Here is a 20,289-nt window from a genome sequence, read left to right as displayed (position 1 = left end):
CTTACTAAAAGGTTTGCATGTTTTGCATTCAACTTTGCTAAACTAAAGAGAAATGTGCTCACTAAATAAAATCTAAAACAACCATTAATGAAATTTACAGCAAATGTAAATTAGCATTGAAATGAAAACCCATTTACAAACGCTCAAATAGTCGGCGCAATAGCATAGTGGTTAGCGCGCCGACATATGGTGCCGTACACTGAAAAAAGTGTTGCATGCAAAACTGTTGCGAACAATTTATTGGTGTTGAATTTAAACAAATTAAATGTAACAATGTTCAACTTAATTTGTTTGTTTAAATTCAGCCCAAATAAATTGTTTACAACCACTTAACATAAAAAAATGAGTAAATCCAAGGAATTATCTTTGAATAATTTTTTTCAGTGTAGCACTTCAGGGCGTCCCGAGTTCGAATCCCAGCTCAAGGACATTTCCCGACCCTACCCCCTCTCTCCCACTTCGCTTCCTGTCTGACTACTGTCCTATCTATCTAATAAAGGCCAAAGATAAAATAAATGCGCAAATATAGGAATCTTGCATGTCAGGTTTGCGAAGTGTGGTTTATCTGAATAAGTGTGTATCTTGCCATCAGAATTTTAGGTCACATGAACAACCAAATGCACTGAACCCTCATGTTGTGTTTACACTTCACTTGTTTCTTTGGTCTGAAAGTTTTTCTGATGTGTAGTTTGCAACAGATATTAGTGAACATCTAAACAATGCTGTGTGCTGGGCTGAATGCACATATATGTGTTTGCATGAGACGTTATTTATTCAACGAGAACCCATGAAGAGAGTATAAAATGTCAAAAAAGGAGTCAAAGTTGCTTCAGGTATTCCTCCATCATCACACAAATCAATCTTCAGCAGGGAGACAAATCATTTGAGCATTGTCTAATTTAAACTTTCACAGGAAGGATAATCATTTTGACCTCCACTGAAATGTAGGGGTACCTGAAAATGACACAAAGACCAAGAGTACAGTAGGTGAATCCAGCATTCTTCTCAGGTTCAGCTTTTTATTGTGTAATGTTAAACAAAGAGCTTATATGCAAACTTTGGAATGTAAGTCACCTAAAGCACAGACTCCTCAAACAACAGATAGAAATCAAAATAAGGAGTGCTGTTAATAAATAAAATGTAAAAAAAAGAGGGAAAATGATTCCTGAAACTGGAATGACTTCAGTGGCTCCACACACCCAAAAGTCGCACATTAAATTCAAGAGTTAAAAATAAATTCAGAAAAGGCAGAAGAGACCAGATCTGTGACAGTTAATAATCACTAAAACATTTACCATGAAATTAAAAGGGTTTTTAAAGTTTCACACCTGCCTTTAAGACAAACAACAATGCAAACGATGCAATGTATTTCACCATTAAAACAACTCAATTCAAATGACTATCCGCAGAAGAATCCAATCCACCAGCCGTCAGAATACCTTCAGCATGTTAGGCACTTAAAAATACCTGATCATCCTGTGATCATGAACATAAAGCTCCATCCTCTACAGCCCAGATCAGCTCTAAGAATGAGCACTTTTGGGCTAGTCATTACTGCCTTTTCTAACAAAAACAAAAAACTGCCTAAATGTCATTCAGCGAATCAACCAACACCACGCAAGTGAAAACAACAGGATGAAAAATCTGGACTATTCAAAATAAACTACTAAATCTTCACTTGCTTCAAGTGAAATCTTGAAGTCACTTGTGGAATGTGCTCGGCTATGGAGAAACACAGCCAACAGGCAACAAGGTGGAAAACTGAAATTTCCCAGCATTACTTTAGTGAAGAGCTGACAAAATACATTCAACAGATCTGAAGCACTCAGGAGTCCCGTTTAAAGTCTTTGTGTGATGCGAGATCTTCATACAATCCATCCTGCAAGAGTATTTGGTTGGACCAATTCGGTATGTTCTACATCACCGTAACCATATAGATTTTCATTAAAATCCCACATCTGACCGTTCACAACAGCCCATCTTTTTCAAAACTGCTGTGCATGAGAGAGAAGGCAAAGGGTACAAACTTGACTCCGACGCCGCTGTAGAACTTATTCTGAAACTCCACCCTGAGGAGAAACACAAGTCAGTTGGGTTAGTCTTCAGCTTTGATCTGACTGCTGTACATTGATGATCAGGGCTGGGGAGTAACCAAATACACGTAACGGCGCTACACAGTTAAAAATATACATCACTGTATTTAGTTAATAATTACATTTTAAATAGATGTTAATCAAATCTGAAATGTATTTTAAATGACCAAAGTGATTACTTTGAATTTCATTACCCTTTCTTCATTTAATATTGAAGTAAACATGGGCATATTAACCAACAAGGAAACTGATTCTCTGTTTAAAAACTTGTGGCCTGGTTTCTCTCGAGGTTTTTTTCCCTTCACTTTTGTCAATTGGTGAAGTTTTGTTCCTCGCCACTGGCTTGCTTGATTTTGGGACTTGTGGAGCTGTGCATGGATGGATTTGCTCTTCAGTGTTTGAATCTTCAGCAATGAAAATTAAACCACACTGAACTGAACTGAACTGAACTTCAACTCTGAAAACTGGACTGACACTGTTTCAATTTACTATAACTTCTATATTAAGCTGCTTTGACACAATCTACATTGTAAAGAGCTATAGAAATAAAGATGAATTGAATTGCTTGTCATCATGACACAAATATGGATGACTCAGAAAGAGATTTGCGTAAAGCATTTCTCTCTTGGAAAGTAAATATTTTACTTCTAAATCTGAAAAGGACGCAACATCACAATAGTAGTATTGCACTAAATAATGCTTAATGGACACACCAGGATGTGCATCAATTTTGAAAAAGGCACATAAAAAAATACATGCAAACAACTGAGTATGATAAACTTTATCTAATAAGAAAAAATGTAGGTATATTAAGATGGGAACAGATTTACCACATTATTGATTTTGTTTTAAACAGGCGCACACCAATTTATACATCTCTCCCAAAGAGTGGTCTCACGCCTCCAAAAGCCATGCAGTTTATTAAATCAGTGGTTCTCAAACTTTTAAGCCAGCGACCCCCAAAGTAAGATCGTCAAGAACTTGCGCCCCCCCACTACCAAAGCATATTCAAACAATAAAAATAACTTCTTTTAAGTTTTATAAACAGATTTATTGCATTTGAAATCAACAATAATCAAAACTAACAAGCAAAAAATATATATATGCATGCGTGAGGAAAATATGTCTCAGTGAAATCCCGTTATCACAAGAAAATACATTTTTATAGCATAATTGAGTGACCAAAAGATACACGGACGAACCGCTCACCGGCCCTGCACGCACTGCTTGGCATGAATTTATTAATGAATCTCTTAATAATAACTGTGCTGTGTTCTCACGCCTGGTGTCTGATATTGCACAGATGCTTTTGACATATACCTTATTATTTGCATACATAATTTTAATAGCAATAACTGGTATTTTCATGAGCTGCAATATTAGTTTAACCTTAGTCAGTGTAAGCCCTTTTGTGATGGTGAACGTGGTGTTACATTTTGCATATAGCTGCCACTTTTACGGCTGACAGCGTCTGGCCATTAAATAAAGAATTAAACAGAACATATCGTGCTTAAAATGTGTAGATGTGGCAAACAGTTACCTGAAAATTCCATCCCACAGACTTTACAGTGAAGGCTTTAGTTATTTTCATAGCGGACATAGCCAATGGAAGTCTTTTATCCACTCTTGGAAAAGTGTAGATGGTGGATTAAAATTCAGCACATGATGAGTAATCAGATGTGCCATCATTTTTAGCTTTAGCTGGTTTCTAAAACTAAATCTGTCAGTGTTGTTTTCATTCTCTCATCTTTAGCGCGTTACATTTTCGCAGTTGTATCTCCTGTCATCTGAAGGCAGAAGGAGTTGACTGAATGATTTAGTCTAGCGCAGTGGGCCAAGAAGAGCGCGAAGGTGGGACAAGCGTTGCCGGGTTTGTTTACTTCAGCAAGTTGACATGACAACAGTTTTAAACTGTTCCTGAGCGCTGCGTTTCAAGTGCAAAGATGCATTCTGCCTGAATGTGTCCTAAATACTTTATGAATTCATCAGTAATATCTTAAAAAAAATCTGAAAATATTAGCTTTCACTTATAATACTGAAAAATATATATTATAATCACTGAAAATTACACAATTTAAAATCACTCTCGCGACCCCTTGAAGTTATTCTGCGACCCCCAGTTTGAGAACCAATGTATTAAATGAGGAAAAGTCCCACAGTGGCTTCTCCTGCCTCTACAAATGACATTTTTCTTTTTGATATTTGCTGTCAGTTTATCTTGAAGTGACGAATTTGTTCTTTTTGACTCATTGGATGGAAATGGTGCCGTGTTCGTTAGCATATTTGGATGGAAGCAGCTAGTGTAATCTATGCCTACCTGCAACAAAACTTCTATCAGCATTCGATGTCCAATCGGAAAAAAGCATATGGCAGCTCTTGCAGGGTTTCTACAGGTTTCATCAAGTGAAATTTAATACTTTTAAAACATTTAATAAAGAGTTAATAATCTTTTGTTAAAAATAACTAATTATTGAAATGGAATGATTGGATGGGTGTTGGCCCAATTGGGTAGCTTTAAATGGACATATAGGAAAATTAAGACACGTTTAAAATGATGTAAAACCTACTACACAATATTTCAGTAAATTTAAGATTTTGATTTTGAAATTTAAGACTTTTTAAGATCCGGCGGATCTTGATCTTTGAGGAATGTTATTCAGTTACTGTTGTTTTTAAATTCTCATATTTTGAATGTTGAAAGGTTCATTATGTTTAAGATATTAATTGAAAAATGACATTGAATTCCCCTATAATTCCCATTGCATTCAGTTAACAGATCCATACGAATCATACATAAAATAAAAGTTTATAAAGTCAAACGATATCTTTGTGTGCTTTACAGACAAACTTTATCAAAAGTCTTTATCAAAAGTTATAATCTGATTTAATTCATCATGAACAGATGATTCTTTTGAGCCAATCTTTAATCATTTCTTTAGTTTAGTGAAAACAGTCTGAATAATAGACCGACTGGACAATACTGATACTTTTCAGAGCACGTATTTTACAATCTGATCTTAAAAGTAACCTTCCCAGCCTTGGCGATCGTGATGGTGGTATATATTTGTGTTGTTGTACTGACCAGTGGAGTCTGAGAGCGTGTAGAAAGGCTGAAAGTCCCTCCATCACCAGCAGGATGGACACCGTGAGGACCGCAAACAGGCCAAAAACAGGCACCAGGAACACAATCCCCACACTGGTGTCCACACGCAGACCCACCCGCATCACCATCGCCCACAAAACTTCAGACAACTCTGGATCATGAGGGAAAAAATTTTATAAACATTTAGCATTACTTTATTCTAACTGGCCTGTTTTCTTGCAAATGTCTTGCCAATTTAAACTTGAATGACTGTTACCAATGTTTTGGCTTCTTGATTTGGTTCTCAATGCATTTAACCTAAAAGACTTCAACTATTCTCAAGAAATTAAATGCACACATACACCGTGTTCTCCGGAAAATCTGATAATGATACTGCATTCATGGCGTAATTACCATAAAATTACGGTACTAGATATTCTTCTGATCGGTTTGTGTCCTCAGATTAGGAATTATTGATTTCTATGGGAGCACTATGAGGACCTAAATTAATCTGCAGCAGCAGGTGGTACATGCTATACTGTACATTGCAAACTGCAGCTCTCAGAAAACTCTTCTGTACAATGAGCATGTAATAATAATAATAATAATAATATAATAATAAAACTATATTTTATTTAAAGGCACCTTTCTGGAAATTCAAGAACACCATTAATAAATACAAAAACTTTAAAACAACAAGAAGAATATTATAAAAAGTACACACAACTAGTGCAGATACAATTAAGTATTAAACGCCAACTTGAATAAGCAAGTTTTGAGACTTGTAAAGACTTTCTACAAGTTGAAATCTCTTAATGGTTTGTTAATTGCAACATGCTAAACAAAACAACTGATGCTGCACCAGGTCTAAACTGCATTGTTGAGAATAAAATAAGATGAAAAGTTGGTTTGCAACCATTTGATTTAGAAATAATGTAATAGAATATACTGTAAAACATATTTTATTTCCACTTAACAGGCTAGCAAGTTATTTGTTCTTAGACAATGACTTTTGTTCCTCTTTTGAAAGTAGCACTGCATAATGTAAACACAAATGTAGACACAGAGATTTTTAGGATGCGTCACTCACGGGCATGTGCCAGGCTGAGAGCCCACAGGCGGAGGTAAGATGCAGTGTTAGAGATGCAGCCCAGGCAGTACTCAATCGTGTGAATGGACTGATTGAGGAACAGATCTGGAAAATCAGGCTGCAGGAGGAGAGGAAACTTTGTTAGGCTCATAGAGAATGCAGTTTGTTGACAGCAGGATGAGAGTGTCTGACCTCTTCTGATTGGCTGTCAGAGCTGGAAGAGTGGCTGTCCAGACTGCTGCCCTCCTCCATGTCATGAGTGTGCAAGAGAGAGAGCTCCTCCTCACTGCTCCTGCGCACTCGCTGGTAACCCTGCACACATAACAACACACACAATGACCAAGAAAACACACACACACACACACACACACACACACACACATATGTACACACTCGTTTTGGTGGTATGTGAGGACTCTCCATTGGCGTAATGCATTAAAAAAAAAAAAAACTGCTTATTATATGCCCTACCCCTAAACCCAATCCTCAATTGAAACCTGTGGCAAATTATGAATGTGATTTTATATATATATATATATATATATATATATCACATCACAATTATAATTAAGTGACATCATTTCTCGAGAGACACTTAAATACATCACGTGCGCTGCGAACGCAACCTCTATTAGTTACGTAAAACAATTTATTGCAAACTGAAATGAATATATTTTGATTATATGGTTAGGATTTGGATGTTTTATGAGATTATTAACATTTTTGCGATTATTTTGCGTTGGATTCAGCGATCAAGGAATCCTGAAAAACTAGGGGGTCTTATTACTACAAACAACAAGAGGATCCTCACCCTGTACATGCTCAGGCGGTCTCTGCCCTTGTGTTGCCAGTAGAGGTAGAGGGGTTTGCCAAATAATAACACGGGCACAGAAAACACAGCAACGATCACCAAGAACACTTGAAATCCAGCCTATTGGAAACAGGATAAATCAATAAAAACAAGCACAGAAATGAAGAATTCTGGTTATCATAGTTCCTTAACTCTCACCTGTCCTGGATAGAGGGGTCGGCCAGAGTCGCCCATCATCAGGAACATGTTGATAAAGTGGATGAGGATGCTGGGAGCCGTCTGAGAGTCTCTGACTGTGAAGAAGAGCCACTTATAGAGGATCATAAACACCAGATAACCGAAGAGACACAGCAGGAAGAGCAGCTCGGGTAGAAAAATCAGATACACATTGAATGTCCGCCTGAAGTGCCTGCACAAATAAAAACATTTGAAGCATTAGAAGTCATTAAATCTGATCTATTAAAATATATTGATCTATTAAAAAAAGTTTAAGACTCACAAGTGATTGAAAATGCCAAGGACGACTCCAAACGTCATGTGGATTATTCCTACAATCACAGACATCTTCATCTTATAGGAGTTCAGGAAGGTGAGACGGTTTGATGCCAGGTTCCAGATCTACATAGAACAACATAAGAAAGCGAATTACTTTAATTCACCTAAGGAGTTAGAATGGGGAGACTTGCATTCTTAGTTCAGGAAATGGCCTGCATTTAGTCAAACTTCTGCATTTTAGGTTTGGCTTATGTACATTGTATTGTACTGTTATAAAGTTTAAACAGAGCAACAGTAAACAGTAATAAAACAGAATCATAGAACCTACCGGGTCAATTCCCAAAGGATAAGGCCCTTTAAAAACTCCTGTGATGTTTGGATCCAGTGCAAGGAAGCTATTTGAGTTGACTGTGGACAGACTTGGAGAAAGACAAAAATAACAGCACACTGAAAGGTTGTGTCTACAATTTAAAAAATCAATTAAATTCAGCATATTATATTTTATCTGTTGCACACTCTGTTCAATACTGCAAAAACACTCACGTCCAGTCTCCATTCTCAAACATGGCACTGACGTTCCAGCCTGAGCCGAATATGTTGAGTGATTTGGAAAAGCAGTCATTGTATATTAATCCAGTGTAGACTGAAAATACGCCCATCAGCAGGATGATGTAGCGGCCTTCGAAAAAAATGTTCCAGATCTAAACAAATAAACACAAAGTAAATCAAACTGTTAAAAAATTATGCAAAATAAACACAGTCAAAAGCATGCAACCACATCATAAATGCAAGCTGTACCTCATTCCTGGTTTTCTTTAGTTTACGGTCGTTCTCATAGAGAACCATCCACAGAGCAAACAGAGCCATGATGATGCCATGACCAAGGTCTCCAAACATCACCGCAAACAGGAAGGGAAAGGTGATGATTGTATATGGAGCTGTGATAGAAAAAATATAATAATCTAAACATACAGTGAACATTAGGGCTATCAATATGGCTTAAAAACTACATTCGAAGTTCTTCTTTAAACTATAAACTTTAATCATATTCAAATTTTAATAAAGTCAATACTTAAAGTTATGTATTGGTTCACCCAAAAATAAAAATCCTGTCATAATTTAGGCCCAATCCCAATTCTATTTTTGTTCCCCTACCCCTTCCCCTTGGCCCTTGAAACAAAGTGTGAAGGTGAACAGCTTCAAATTGGAACCCTAAGAATTGGGATCTCTTGCTTCATATGTGATCAGATGATTATGACTGCTGTAGTTATTCCAGTTGTGTTTTTTTTTTTTGGTATTTATCTTCAGGAAATCACTGAAGGCATATTTTATGTTATCATAAGTTTATAATGTACAATAAGATCGTAACTGTACTGTGCATTTATATGGGGCCATATTTATCTATGTAAACACACCAAAAACAACATTAATATTATAGCAGACACTGTAAAAGGTCATTCCCAGCCACTAGACTTTTCTGACAGGGGATTTGAGTGTAATCGAGTGACTGAATATTGTGGGACTGCTGTACAGGAGTTATTATTAGGGATTATAGATAGCGAAATTTAGCGTTTTTTATTTTAGCGGGTTTTTTTTACATGACAGTAAAACACGAACGCAGTTATGAATATGTTCAAACATGTGCTTGTTTGTTGTAAAAATTCATAATAATGACAAAAAAAATTCAAATTTGTGGATCTCCTTACTTCCAGGTGCAGCTACGCTGCCATTGTGACTGGTGCATTCTGGGAAATTTTCTTACACCTTGGTTTTGAGTGTGGTCCTAAAAAAATCTCTGTTCGAAAGGGTTTCTACCCCTTTCCCTTAGCCCTACACCTTCAAGATAAAGAGAATTGGGACACCCCTATCCTTTCATGTGAACGTGCAAAACAAGGGGTAGGGGTTAGGGGAAGGGCTAAGGTTAGAATTGGGATTGGGCCTTACACTCCCTTTATTTGTTTCAAACATTTCTGAGATTCTTTCTCCTGTTAAACACTAAAGAAGATGTTTTAGACACAAGCTGAAGACCTGTAACCATTGACTTCCATAGTATTTGTTTTTCCCACTGTGGAAATAAGTGGTTTTCAACTTTTTTCAAAATATCTTCTTTTGTGTGCAACAGAAGAAGGAAACTCAAAAAGGTTTGAAACAACTTGAGGAAGAGTAAATTGAAATTTCTGGATGACCGATTCCTTTAATGTATTTTGGAAAAGTACTGTATTGTCTGTTATGACCATAGGGGGCTCAAGCAAGCACAATCCACAAATAAAAAAAATAGATCAAGCATTGCATCTTTCATTGAAATGAAATGACTCTATTCAAAAAGTGCATAATCTTTTAAACAACTGTCTTTAAAATATAATTTTAAGGGAAATTAGGAATCATGTTAAACTGAGGACAACAATAACCTGTAAAAGCACGTTTCAACAGACAGCGTAATGTTTGTGCCACCAACTAAAACTCAAAACAGAAAACAGCCATTCAGAATCAAGCTGCTCAGAGTCAATACATCTACATAATAATTTTCTAAAACATAGTGATTAGTAGCATAGGTAGCATAAGCATATTTCAACGCACAGGTTTTGGATTCAAATGTGCTTTTAATTTTGTTTTTTAATTCTGTGAAAATTTGCAATTATTTCTTTTTGTCAACCCTAGTGAACATGAAATATTTCTACATGAAGTAAATTTGAATGCACCCAGAGTTTGAAAAGCTGGTTTCTTACCTGGGTTGACCTCTCTATAGCTGCTCACACCATAGGCATCTACTATATTCTGAAAGCCTGAGGTAAACTTGTTGGTGCGTACGAGAGTCGGTGGAGTGTCACTGCTTGGGATACGATTGACAAATGAGGGAACTGTAGCTCCACTCTTCCTCTAAGGGACAAAACACAAATATAGCAGCAAAATTAGGGAATATGTGACCTCATAGAGTATCTGATGTAATATGCGGATGCTCACCGATCCATCTTCTAGTGCTCTCCGAAGCGCGGGCAGATCATTAACAGGACACCACACCTCAGCTATAAGGCACTTGTTTGTGACGTCAAAGCTGCAGAGGTTGAGGATGTGGTATATAGCTTTCATTTTCTTCACCTGGATCACCCAAATGTACACAGACTCTGAGGCCTTAATCAACACCTGCCTCAGATAATCCTCAGTACGGTGAAGAACCTACGGGAAAGCAATTCACTTCAACAACAGCTTCAGGTCAAGTGTTAAAGAGAGCTGCAGGAGCAAACAAAAGGTACTGTCTCTATTTACTTAAATCCAATTAAATTATGCATATATGCCTGTAATAATATAACTTAATTATACTGTTACAGAATTATATCTATACTGAATTATCTAACTGAAACCATGGCCGTAAATCCCGGGGGGGGAATGCTCAGTTAATGTTAATCCAGTTAATCCTTAACTCCAGTAAGTAGGGTATTTTATTTACTGTAAATAAAGCAGTTCTCTTTAATGTAGTTGATGCAGACTCATTCATTAATTTAGTTGCGGCAAATATGCTGATTGCTGATGTAATTTTCCATGAATCTGCTATATTAGCAATTAAAATATTACTTATCTTGTTAACGTTAGCTGTTTTTACAATAGATTGTTGCATAATGCACTGCAACTAACACGCCAAAGCCTTTCCCATGCATTGTTTTATTTATGACGACTTGGGATAATGTTAACTTAACATTAACGGCCACAATTAGCATATTGTTTCGCTGTGCATTTGCTAAATGAGCACTGTGCTACGTACGAACTGACCCCACTGTATTTTTTGTATAATCAATTCTATTCTGTCTTTAAGTGTCTTAATTAACGTGGACACTTCTAGACATATACAAGTAGATTTATATAAGTATATTTTGACTGTATTATTTGGGTCCCTCTCAAAAATTGCTCATGAGAAATTTTTTTATTTATTGTTCCCCCCCTACTGTTAAATGAAATTTACCATACCAATCACAGATTGAGTACCACAAGGTTTAGATTTCGGATCATTGCTTTTTACAACATAAATGCTACACTAAAGTGGCATCCTTATATACACAGATAGCTCTTACAGTTGTGGTGGTGATTAGGCATGGGATGATAACAGTTTTCAAGGTATACCGCGGTTTGGAAAAGTCAAGGTTTTAAAACAGTATAAATTTTCTACTATACCGTTCCTAAGGTATGTGTACGATTTTTTATTTACTTTTTTGTCTGGTTTTTTTTTTTGGACAACAGTATCTTCAGCAAAAAAGAGATCCAAAAACGCCATTTCAAATTGTAAAAAAAATTCTGTTTTTGAAATAAATGAAGACAGCAGTAGCCAATGATTCATTTGAATGATTTAGCCTGACATGTTTACTGTTCCAAAATATTTTAATGTTTCGCAAAATAAAATAGATGTTAAAAAGGGGAAAATGTTTTTGTTTTTTACCCAGACATTTAAAAAGAATATATTTTAGAGTAGTGATCACAATTAGGCATGAGCCGGTATAAGATTCTGACGGTATGATAACCTTGGATAAAAATATCACGGTTTAACAGTATTGTGATTACTACTCCAAAATATATTCTTTTTAAATGTCTGGGTAAAAAACTAAAACATTTTTCCCTTTTTATGATCTATTTTATTTTGAGAAACTTTTAAAATATTTTGGAAGAGTAAACATGTCAGGCTAAATCAATCAAATGAATCACTGGCTTCTACTGTCTTCATTAGTTTCAATAACAGATTTTTTTTGTTTAAAACAGCATCTTTGGATCTCTTTTCTGCTGGAGATACTGTTGTCCTAAAAAACGACAAAAAAAGTAAATAAAAAAATCATACACATACCTTTTATCCAAGGTTTTCATACCGTCAGAATCTTATACTGTGGCCCATGCCTAGTGGGGATACCCAAAAGAAACCAATTTTTTATAGCTTTAATGAATTATAGCTTAAAAAGATAGCTTTTTCTAAAATCACAAATTTATTTGCAAGTGTTTCATCTCCCAAGTTCAAAAGATTTTTAAAACTATAATTATTGTCAAAATTACAGCAAAAAATCCTATTTTCTCACATTTTAATAAGATTAATTATCAATATGGAAAATATTATTAATAATTATTAAAAGTACAAAGTCAACAATGTGAAACCAGCAACCATAAATTGGTTTTCTTGTGCTCCGGTCTCTGAACTGTGTGTTCAGTTTAATGGAAAAGACACTTTTCCCACTTGAAAGAAACAATGTGTGTGGAGTATCATACACACATGATTCAGTGGTGCCTGTGGTCTGTGAGAAACGAATCTGCAACCTAGACCTCATGAACATCATGTGCTAAGCTGGGCCACTAACACAATTTTCTTTCTCCCTCAACAAGGAATCACAAGCAAACTCAAATGCCCTCAAACCAAACATGGCCCCCTGCATTCCATCACTGCATGACTATCTTCAACTTGTTAGAGAAGACTGCAAGTGACAGAAGCAAATCCAAAAGCAGATAGTAACTGTGATAGTAATTTTTGTTCAATCATTTTGGATCATCTAAAGCAGGAGTAGGGACCCTTTGGCTCAGGAGTCACATGTGGCTCTTTGACCAAAAATATGCGGCTCTCCAGCTGTCTTCCTTTAATAATATTTTAAAGTTTAAAAAGTTAAAACTGATATAAAAAAATCAGTTTCCTATTGAAAATACAAATACAATTACCTTTTACTGTATTTTTTTACAGCAAAATGAATAAGAATTAGAATAAAAGGACATTTCAACTTGAATCGCGACACTCAATGGCTCTTTAAAAAAATGCATTGGCCAAAAAAAATTTGAAATGGCTCTTTGCTGAAAAAAGGTTCCAGACCCCTGATCTAAAGCAACCTCATGTTAAAAACAGACAGAACACAATTACAGCACACAATTTAATATGATGCAGGGCACTTCAATTCTTCATGCAACAAAATAATTTATTATATTTCTTATGATAGTGTTATTATAGGTTATTTGTCATATTTAAGGTAACTTTACACAAGTATATTTTAATTTTTACAAGTATATTTCTATTGAATAACACCAAAGCTTTTACAGAATACAAGTTTTAGTTCTTTTCTGGAATATGCTATGAATTACAATCCATAGCAACACATAAATTGCAATTTACTTTAAGCAAGCAAAATATGTGCGACAATTCTAACATTTGTAATTGTGCCAATTGAAAGGAATCTGTACAGTGCATCGAATAGTGAGAACACACTTTCACCCACATTTGTGATTCAGTGTAAAACAAAAAAAAAATGAAACAAGTGCAAAGTGCACTGACTAGTGCAAAACATCTTGACTCACCGTGTGCAAGTCCTGAATGCGTGTTCGGAGGCCCTCCACCACATCGGTCCTCTCCTCATTACTGTTGGGGTATGGGTACAGGTGACAGTGGTAGCTACAGACACAAAAACATCAAATCAATGATTTTAACTTGAAAATACAGTAAAGAATATACATTTTCAAACGGAATAAATTCACAAAGCTTCCTGTTTGTTTGTGTTTAGTGCCATGCCAGCTTCTGTGGACATTTTTTATTTATTTTATTTTATTATTTTAATTTCTTTCATTTCATTGAGAAAACATACTGGAGATATAGATTATATTAAGGTTTTACGATTTATTTTTGCTCAAAGCTCTACAGCAGGATTTGGATTAGCTGTGTTAAACATCCCCTCAAAAGAATGTAATGAATAAAATAAATTCCTCATAGAATTAAAACCAACACAATCCAAAGAACAAGCTTCATAGTAAAAGTGCGTTTACAAATGTAAACGTGTGGGGAGGTAATCTTAACAAATCCAAGAATTAAAAAGTGGTATGTCATCCTGGAGATTCTCTAGAACTGATTGTACAACAGGTAAAAACAATCTTGCCCCACCGGTTGGAGAATTTATAGAAGTTTGGTTTACCAACATTAGGGCTAATTTCATCGAGTTTGACAAAGTTTCCTGTAACAAGGAACATCTATTTTTAATCTTTATAAGGGAGCTGCTCCTTGTTTATCTGTCTGTGTGGTGCAATCGGTTAGCGCATTGGTAATTAACAGCAGTATATCCCTGGCAGCTCAATAAACAAAGACCTTTAAACTAGACTGATTAACAGAACCATCACATGTAGAAATTAAAGAAAAAAATGTACCAATCACATATCTTCTTGACTTTCTGTCCAATCTGTTCTCCCCAGTAAGAGATGAGGAACACCACACTCCTGGTCGGCTCACCCTAAAAAAACAGACAGAAAACAGACAAATTAGACCACAACAAAAGACTTGAAAAGTATTTTATTAAAATATATTTTGGAGACCTATAAACATTAAACAAAATTATCAAACTATGTTTGACTCACCGAGTCAGGGTCATCCAGAAGCTCATCTACTTCAGAGTAGCTGAGGATAGTGTAGCCTTTACATACTCTCCAGAGCATTCGCTCAAACGCCTCGATTTTCACACTCTGAATGAGGCCAGAAATGAACCTGAGCAGCAAAAGAGTGATTTTACAATAGTCAATAAAAACATGAGTCTTGCATGCACATGCATATATAAAACAGGATGTCAGACATTTACTGAGATCATGAGTGTGTAAAAGCAGACAAACATAACTCTATGTTACTAATTTCTGCTTGTGTCAATATTATCAACTACGACTAACCTAAAAGTAGACTAATCTGCTAATGAGGGTGAAAAGACACACAATTGAATAGATACCTAAAGTCCATCCAGAGTGTAAATCCCAACTCACAAACCTATCCCGATCCCACCCCACCTTTCTCTACAACTTCACTTCCAATATCAACTGTTCTGTTATAATCAAGTCCAAAATACCAAAAATAGATCAAAAAGGGGAAAAATTATCTCCATGTGGACAGACATCAGCAAAAAGTGTTCAAAATCGAGGTCAAAGTTCAAGAGAAGGCTTAATGTTTCAAACACTGCTCACCCAAGCTTGGCTCCAAGCCTCTGCATGCTGGTGTAGTCCATCATGGGTTCTTTCTCTAGAAAGGGAAACTCTTCATACTGGGCCTGTGTTGACTCCCTCTGCACATACAGAAGCAGGAACACAGCAGGAAACAAGATTCACACATGAACATGTGCATATTTTTGTGTTTTATGGAGACTTTTCACAGACAAAATTATTTTTACACTGTTCAAAGTGGTGTACATTCCAACCATACCGCTAGGGTTGAGCCGATAAATGATATTATATCGAATTGTGATAAAAATTTGTCAATAACAATGATAATCTCTGGACTTTTTTTACTCTATATTGATCTAAGAGCCAATCACACAGCAGAAATGTCCAACAATGGGAATCTAGAAGTGTGTTGATATTAGAGATGTACTGAATTTTCGGCCACCGTAAATTTATCTGCCGAAAATGTTAGGCCATTTATTGGACCCTCTACTTTTTGTGGCTTCAGTCATTGTTGGGGTACTCTTTTAAATCTGAAAGCATTAAGAACTTATATTGAAATGTATATCGTTATCAATAATAAATAATAATTATCAAGATTGCATTTTTGCCATATCCTCCAGCCCTACACACCGCTATACACAGTATGCACCAATAAAATATTGACTACAATATTTAATTAATGATATTAATGAAAGAATGAATGAATTAACAATTTTATTAAGCTTAACATTCTTCTCTTTTCACATAGATAACAAGTTGCACATAAATTGAGGTATTACTACTTTTTGTCCACACAACATGAGTAATAACTAGGCCCAAACGGAATCTGCACGCGCAGAATTACGCAGATTTTAAGTCCATCATTGATTCTGTTTATTTACTTGTGTAAATGTGTGTAAATTTATATTATTCAGTTCCTAAATTAATTTCTGTTAAAAATATGCATGTGATTTATTTACAATACAGTGTGTAAAGTAATATTTTTGATCTTTTAGTAGTTATATTATATAAGAGACTTGCTTTATTTACCAAATGAAGTGGATCTAATTGGATTTGCATTGTAAACATTAAATGAAAGTTAAAAAGGTATTCTTTTTTGTATATTAAGTTTTTAGTTATGATACTCCTAAAATCATTTCGCAAAAACCCACAGATTTTTAACAAAATTCTGCGCAGAAATAGCAAAAAATGTCCACAGATTCCATCTGGCCCTAGTAATAACTAAGCCCCCAATACATACACACTGCTTCAAAAAGATCAAAAAGAGAAGGTCAAGTGTTAAGCCTATTTATTTTTGATCATGGGTGGCTGCTCTCAAAATTCTGGACAATCAGGTGATTCTGAATCACCTGCATGATTCCCACAATCCTGCAGCCTAGGAATGAATTCCATTTCACAACAGAGGATAAACATGATCAAGCCAAACTGCAGACTGCACTGAGCCAGTCCTTTCAGCAGTCAGACATGTTACTTTTCTTTTGTGTTTAAAAAAAGATCCATTCAAACCAAAGCTGCAAACATGTGAGAAGAGATCACATGACCTACCTCTGTGCCGCGATGCACAAAGTTGCGTGTGATGCGGAGCATGTGTGTGTATTCAGTCAGCTCTAGAAGGTTTTTCTGGAGCTTCTCCTTATTCCTGGTGACTTCACCCAGTTCGAGTTCCAGTCTCTGAAGCTGCTCCTAAACAAAACATACAGGCTTCAGTCAGCGATAATTATCAGCAGCGATATCAATGCTGTCATCAGTGCAGTGACAATGGAAAATGTGTTCCTGAAATAGATCTACTATGATGAAACAGCAAAATGAGACGTCAACTTTAAAGTAATGGACAAAAAAAGACAACACCAGCTGATTGATATGCAACGGCAGGCTTGTAGCCAGGGCGGATTTGGGTTGTCCAACCCCCCACCACAACAAAGTCCAGAATTTGACCCCTATATGAGCTCATTTATCACATTTTTGACTGCTATACCATCATAAATTGAGAAAATTATAGATAGAAAAAAAGGCTTTAAGATTTAATTATTCAAGTGACCAAATTCTGACTGAGGAAAGTTGAATGAGCTGGCAAGTTTTTATTTGCCTATAGGCTACAGCTTTATTTTACAAACAAGTTTTAACAGATTCCTATTTTTGATGACAAATGAAAACAAACTTGTATTTAAAAATAAGTGTTTTTTTTTTCAAATTTCTTTATTATTTTTTTATTTAAAACGCTGACCTCATAACAATATTTATAAAACTGGATTCATTTACAGTATATATGTAAATTTGTAAATAAATACTTCATGGTAAAATAGTATGGTGAGCACTTTGACAAAATTGTAGGAAATATTTCTGGTGCATTAAAAAAGTGTGGTTATGATCAGCATCCGACAAGCTGATCCAGCAAAGATTAGTTCTTAAAATGTCAGTAAAATGCATAATTAAATAGAAAAATAATGCGAATAACTGCAAAAAAGGTCTACCTTTTCAGAAAAAATAACCACCCCTTTCAATAGGCTGTCTGAACGGTTTACAGAAGAGCTAAACAGCAATTCAGTATGCAAATATTTTCTGATTGCCAAACATTTTAATCAGTGTAATTCGGGATTTTTCAATTAAGACATCTTAATTAAAATGTATATAATTATTCTGTAAAATATTTAAAATAATTCTGCTATTACTGTTGAAATCATTTTTAAATATCTAAGTCTATATCTTTTTAGCTTTATATCTTATAAATACATCAGATATTTAAAGATATGAGTGTATTCCATAAAAACCAAGAGGGAAAAAACAGAAGAGTGGTAAAAAAAGAAACGCAAAAAATAACTTAGCGACCATAAAAGATATTTGAATGTGTCTGAAAGATCAACTAATCACACGCAGGCTAAACAAATGAGCAGTGTTGCACTGATCTCACCATTATGACCATCACATGTTTGGGTAATGGTGCGGCAGGGTTCACCTCCCCTTCTGGCAGTGGGATGTCTTCTTTTTTAATTTCCCTCAGAAGATATCCTGTTATGCAAGTACACTTTAAGTTTATGACTTTGATTTACTGTCAATGTATGTGATCAAGTACCCTAACAACATAACACATATCATTATTAAATAAACTCAACCTAATACAATATTTCTAAAAATATATATATAATTGTTTACCACTTCAGATACTTCATAGATTTGTATATTTCAATTTTGCTTAACAAATTTTCTATACTACTACTGTTCTTTGGTTATAACTCAATTATGAACAATTATTATGTTCAGAAAGTGTTTAGACCCTTCACAAGCTCTTTCAGCTCTTTTTCTTCTTCAGATTTTTTAAATGATGCCCTCATTAGATAAAGAATTAGAGCAAAGCTTTTACCCAGAATCCTCTCCATCTCTTCACATCTCTTGATTTCATTGACAAACTTGCGCTGAAAAGAGTTCACACTAGGATTGAGCTGAAAAAAGTGTAATGTTATTAATATTATTATTTTAGAAATGTACATTACTGTATTCAAACAATCAATAACAACACATTTAGGATGACTGGAATATTCAACAGATACTCCACACCTTCTATATAATCAATAAACTGAATACAGTAACCTTCGTAGCACTTCATCCATTACAAAACAGGAATAACAATAAATAAACAAACAATACACCTAAATATAAGTACATGTACTATTAAACAAATAACATTAAACACATTAAAACATTGATGAAACATTTAAGGATCCTTTTATATAAGGATAAAAATGACGTTTGTTTAAGTAGTAAATATTTATTTAAAAGTATATGTAACCACCACACCACAATAATAAAACCAACATCACGTTCTGGTTACTTATTGTCTTGGAAACTTGTTGGTGCTATAAAACAGTAGCTATTTGACCAAAACAGATGAGTAGGAGACTGTCAGCTCAACACAAGTTGAACAGTACTTAAAAATAGAAATATATGAACAACAGGTTTGACTTACATCTCTGAACTCCACCAGCCCGAGCTCTCCCAGTTCACTGATGCAGTCATACGCGGAGCCGGACTGCAGGAAGAGCTGGGCCAGACACATCTCCTCACTCCGAAACAACGAACCCATGGTGATCAAACAGCTCCTCTCCACGCCAGTAAAACGTTAAAAAGTGCTATTAAGCCAAAAGTGAATAAAAATCCTACAGATGAAAGTTATGTGATGGATGGACTCTTGGACTGGGGCGGAACGGAGTGATGAATGGATGTCCGCGCTGGGGCTTTAACTCCAGCCGCTTTATAAGTGACACGTCTGCCGTCTCCAGCCCAGACAGCCTCATCCGACCACTGTAATCCAGCTGACAGTCTTTATTCAACTTAAATCCCAGTCTCCGGTACTATTGGGTCCTCCATCACTAAAGTTCGGTTTAAGTCCAACCGCACTGAGTGCGTATAAAAGCCACTTTCCGCACTGTCTTCGGTCCGAATAGCACCGAGCTAGACAGCTACAGCTGAAGGTGCTTGGCCTCTCAATTAATAATCTGCTCCCTCTGTGGTAATCTCCCCGTTATCGTTTTACAGACGTTTCTGTAATATTTAACTGTAGTTAGTCATTTGTGCCTGTTTCTGTCTGCCGAGCCTCTTCAGCAACAGAAACTTCTTGCTCCGCCAGAGTGAAGACTCGTCACTTACTTTCGACAGTTGAGTTACACTTCAAAATAAAAGTCACGGGTTTTTAGCAGTAGATTAAATTGAGCTCTGCGATGGAATTAGATAAAATTACAGATATTACATAAATGCAGTTGACTTACTTTTGAGGAATACATTTAATTTTAAGATTTAAAACAATTAT

At 35.6% G+C, this 20,289-nt stretch overlaps 1 protein-coding gene across 1 annotated transcript; it reads right to left on the bottom strand.

The window, feature by feature from the left end:
• Window positions 1-999: 999 nt before the first annotated feature.
• atp6v0a2b (ATPase H+ transporting V0 subunit a2b) lies at window positions 1,000-20,130 on the bottom strand. Its single transcript, XM_056457745.1, has 20 exons — window positions 19,450-20,130; window positions 18,847-18,925; window positions 18,397-18,494; window positions 17,034-17,171; window positions 15,513-15,610; window positions 14,922-15,048; window positions 14,715-14,797; window positions 13,878-13,971; window positions 10,533-10,745; window positions 10,298-10,448; window positions 8,370-8,509; window positions 8,115-8,272; window positions 7,900-7,990; window positions 7,576-7,694; window positions 7,275-7,485; window positions 7,077-7,196; window positions 6,458-6,577; window positions 6,266-6,383; window positions 5,176-5,347; window positions 1,000-2,069 (listed from the first exon to the last, which is right to left on the bottom strand). The coding sequence occupies exons 1-20, from the start codon at window positions 19,564-19,566 to the stop codon at window positions 1,967-1,969; spliced, it is 2,550 nt and encodes an 849-aa protein (XP_056313720.1). The 5' UTR covers window positions 19,567-20,130; the 3' UTR covers window positions 1,000-1,966.
• Between the last annotated feature and the right edge of the window lie 159 nt (window positions 20,131-20,289).

Source organism: Danio aesculapii, chromosome 5, assembly GCF_903798145.1.
Source record: "Danio aesculapii chromosome 5, fDanAes4.1, whole genome shotgun sequence".
Taxonomy (NCBI): Eukaryota; Metazoa; Chordata; class Actinopteri; order Cypriniformes; family Danionidae; genus Danio; species Danio aesculapii.
The sequence above is the reverse complement of the archived record's forward strand: the minus strand, read 5'-3'. Positions and strand labels throughout refer to the sequence as shown.

Bases quoted from the DNA above. Each gene is read 5' to 3' on its own strand.
- atp6v0a2b (XM_056457745.1), bottom strand. From the start codon at position 19,566: ATGGGTTCGTTGTTTCGGAGTGAGGAGATGTGTCTGGCCCAGCTCTTC. The intron at 18,926-19,449 runs GTAAGTCAAACC...CACTTTTTTCAG, and splicing joins GGCTGGTGGAGTTCAGAGAT to CTCAATCCTAGTGTGAACTC. The intron at 7,695-7,899 runs GTAGGTTCTATG...TGTTCTATGTAG, and splicing joins ATCCTTTGGGAATTGACCCG to ATCTGGAACCTGGCATCAAA.